This window comes from Elephantulus edwardii, unplaced genomic scaffold (assembly GCF_000299155.1).
Source record: "Elephantulus edwardii isolate Elephantulus edwardi_28Jun2011 unplaced genomic scaffold, EleEdw1.0 scaffold00226, whole genome shotgun sequence".
Classification (NCBI taxonomy): domain Eukaryota; kingdom Metazoa; phylum Chordata; class Mammalia; order Macroscelidea; family Macroscelididae; genus Elephantulus; species Elephantulus edwardii.
In genome coordinates, this window is record NW_006399976.1 from 2,019,682 (window position 1) to 2,020,954 (window position 1,273).

General features: G+C 49.5%; 1 protein-coding gene across 1 annotated transcript in view; it reads right to left on the bottom strand.

The window, feature by feature from the left end:
• FAM32A (family with sequence similarity 32, member A) overlaps positions 1–866 on the bottom strand; it is a 7,852-nt gene extending 6,986 nt beyond the window's left edge. Inside the window, exons 1-2 of the mRNA XM_006898284.1 lie at positions 793–866; positions 549–690 (exon numbers count right to left, since the gene is read on the bottom strand). Of these exons, the coding sequence (XP_006898346.1) occupies positions 549–690; positions 793–866 (216 nt within the window). The remainder of the gene's footprint in view (positions 1–548; positions 691–792) is intronic.
• Positions 867–1,273: the final 407 nt, after the last annotated feature.

Below are 1,273 nucleotides of genomic sequence, written 5' to 3' on the forward strand. Positions count from 1 at the left end.
ATTATTTAAAAAAAATATAAGAGATTGTTTATCTTTTTCAAACAGGATGCCTGGTGGCTTTGAACCTCCCACCTTATGGTTAGCAGCCAACATATACACCATGCCAGCAGGACTTCTTAGTCAGACCTATGATTTTTCTCAAAAAAGCAGTCATTGTCCCAGGATGAAGCCCTGCCGGTAGCCAGGGGCAGAGCAAATGAATTAATGGAAATAAATGGGAAAATACACTGTGAGTGTTCTGATTCAAATAACAAAAGGTGTATGAATGGTTGAATGAAAAAACAACCTGCTTTGTAAACTTTCACTCAAACGTCTCATCAAATGAATGACAGCTGGGCTCCACCCAACCCACGTCTCTGAACTGGGCGGTCCCCTCAGTGATCCACTCATAGACAAGTGGCGCCTTCTCATCCTAGACCTCGGAGAGACGCAGCCTCTCTTGTATCCTCACTGTCTCATGAAGCATCCTCTGCCCAAAATAAGAGGCTTCTCCGGCTGCTCGGCCTCCAGCTCCAGCCCATCTTGCTTACCCCTCGCTTGCAACTTACCCGCTTCTCCTGCATCTTCTCGAAAGCCGCTTGGGCCGGCGTTCGCTTGTCCAGGCCGCGCCGCTTCTCCTCCTCATTCTTTTTGTTCGTCCCCATCGCTTCCAAAAGTTTCGCCTTGTCTTTGTCCTTCTTTTTCTTCTTTCTAAGAGGGAATAGAAGGAGATGGCAATGAAGATGGACGGGTAAGAAAGAGGATGCTAGAAAAGGCATTAGGGGTCAGGGGAGGAGGTCTCGCGAGTCCTACTTCTTGGTCACGCCGAGCTCCGCGACGCCTTTCAGCTTCAGGGGGCCCCTCTGGACCTGCTCGTAAGCCTCCATACCGCCCTAATACAACCGGCAGGTAAAGTGCAACACTTTCGGTTTGCTAACCCTGCATTTGCTTGGTTGGCCACGCCCCTGGTTTTTGATTGGCTGGACCTAACAGCGCGAGCGCTCTTGCTGTACCCTTGCGACATTTCCGAGATCGCAGCGGAAATGTTATTAGGTCGCGTCGCCTGCCGCACTTCCGGTGTGGTCTCAGCTGGGGTTTCTCAGGAGTAGGATAGTCACTCTTGTTTTACAAAACCCTCAAGATCATCAGCTGTGGTTGACAACAACAAGGCAGTTCTTTGCATACTCTTTTAGAAAGACTATTTGGAAAAAATGCTCCTTGGAGGCAAGGATTCTGAGGCTCCGTCTAACTTACCTTGGACATGTAGTGAGGAGAGACCGGTCCTTGGAGAGGG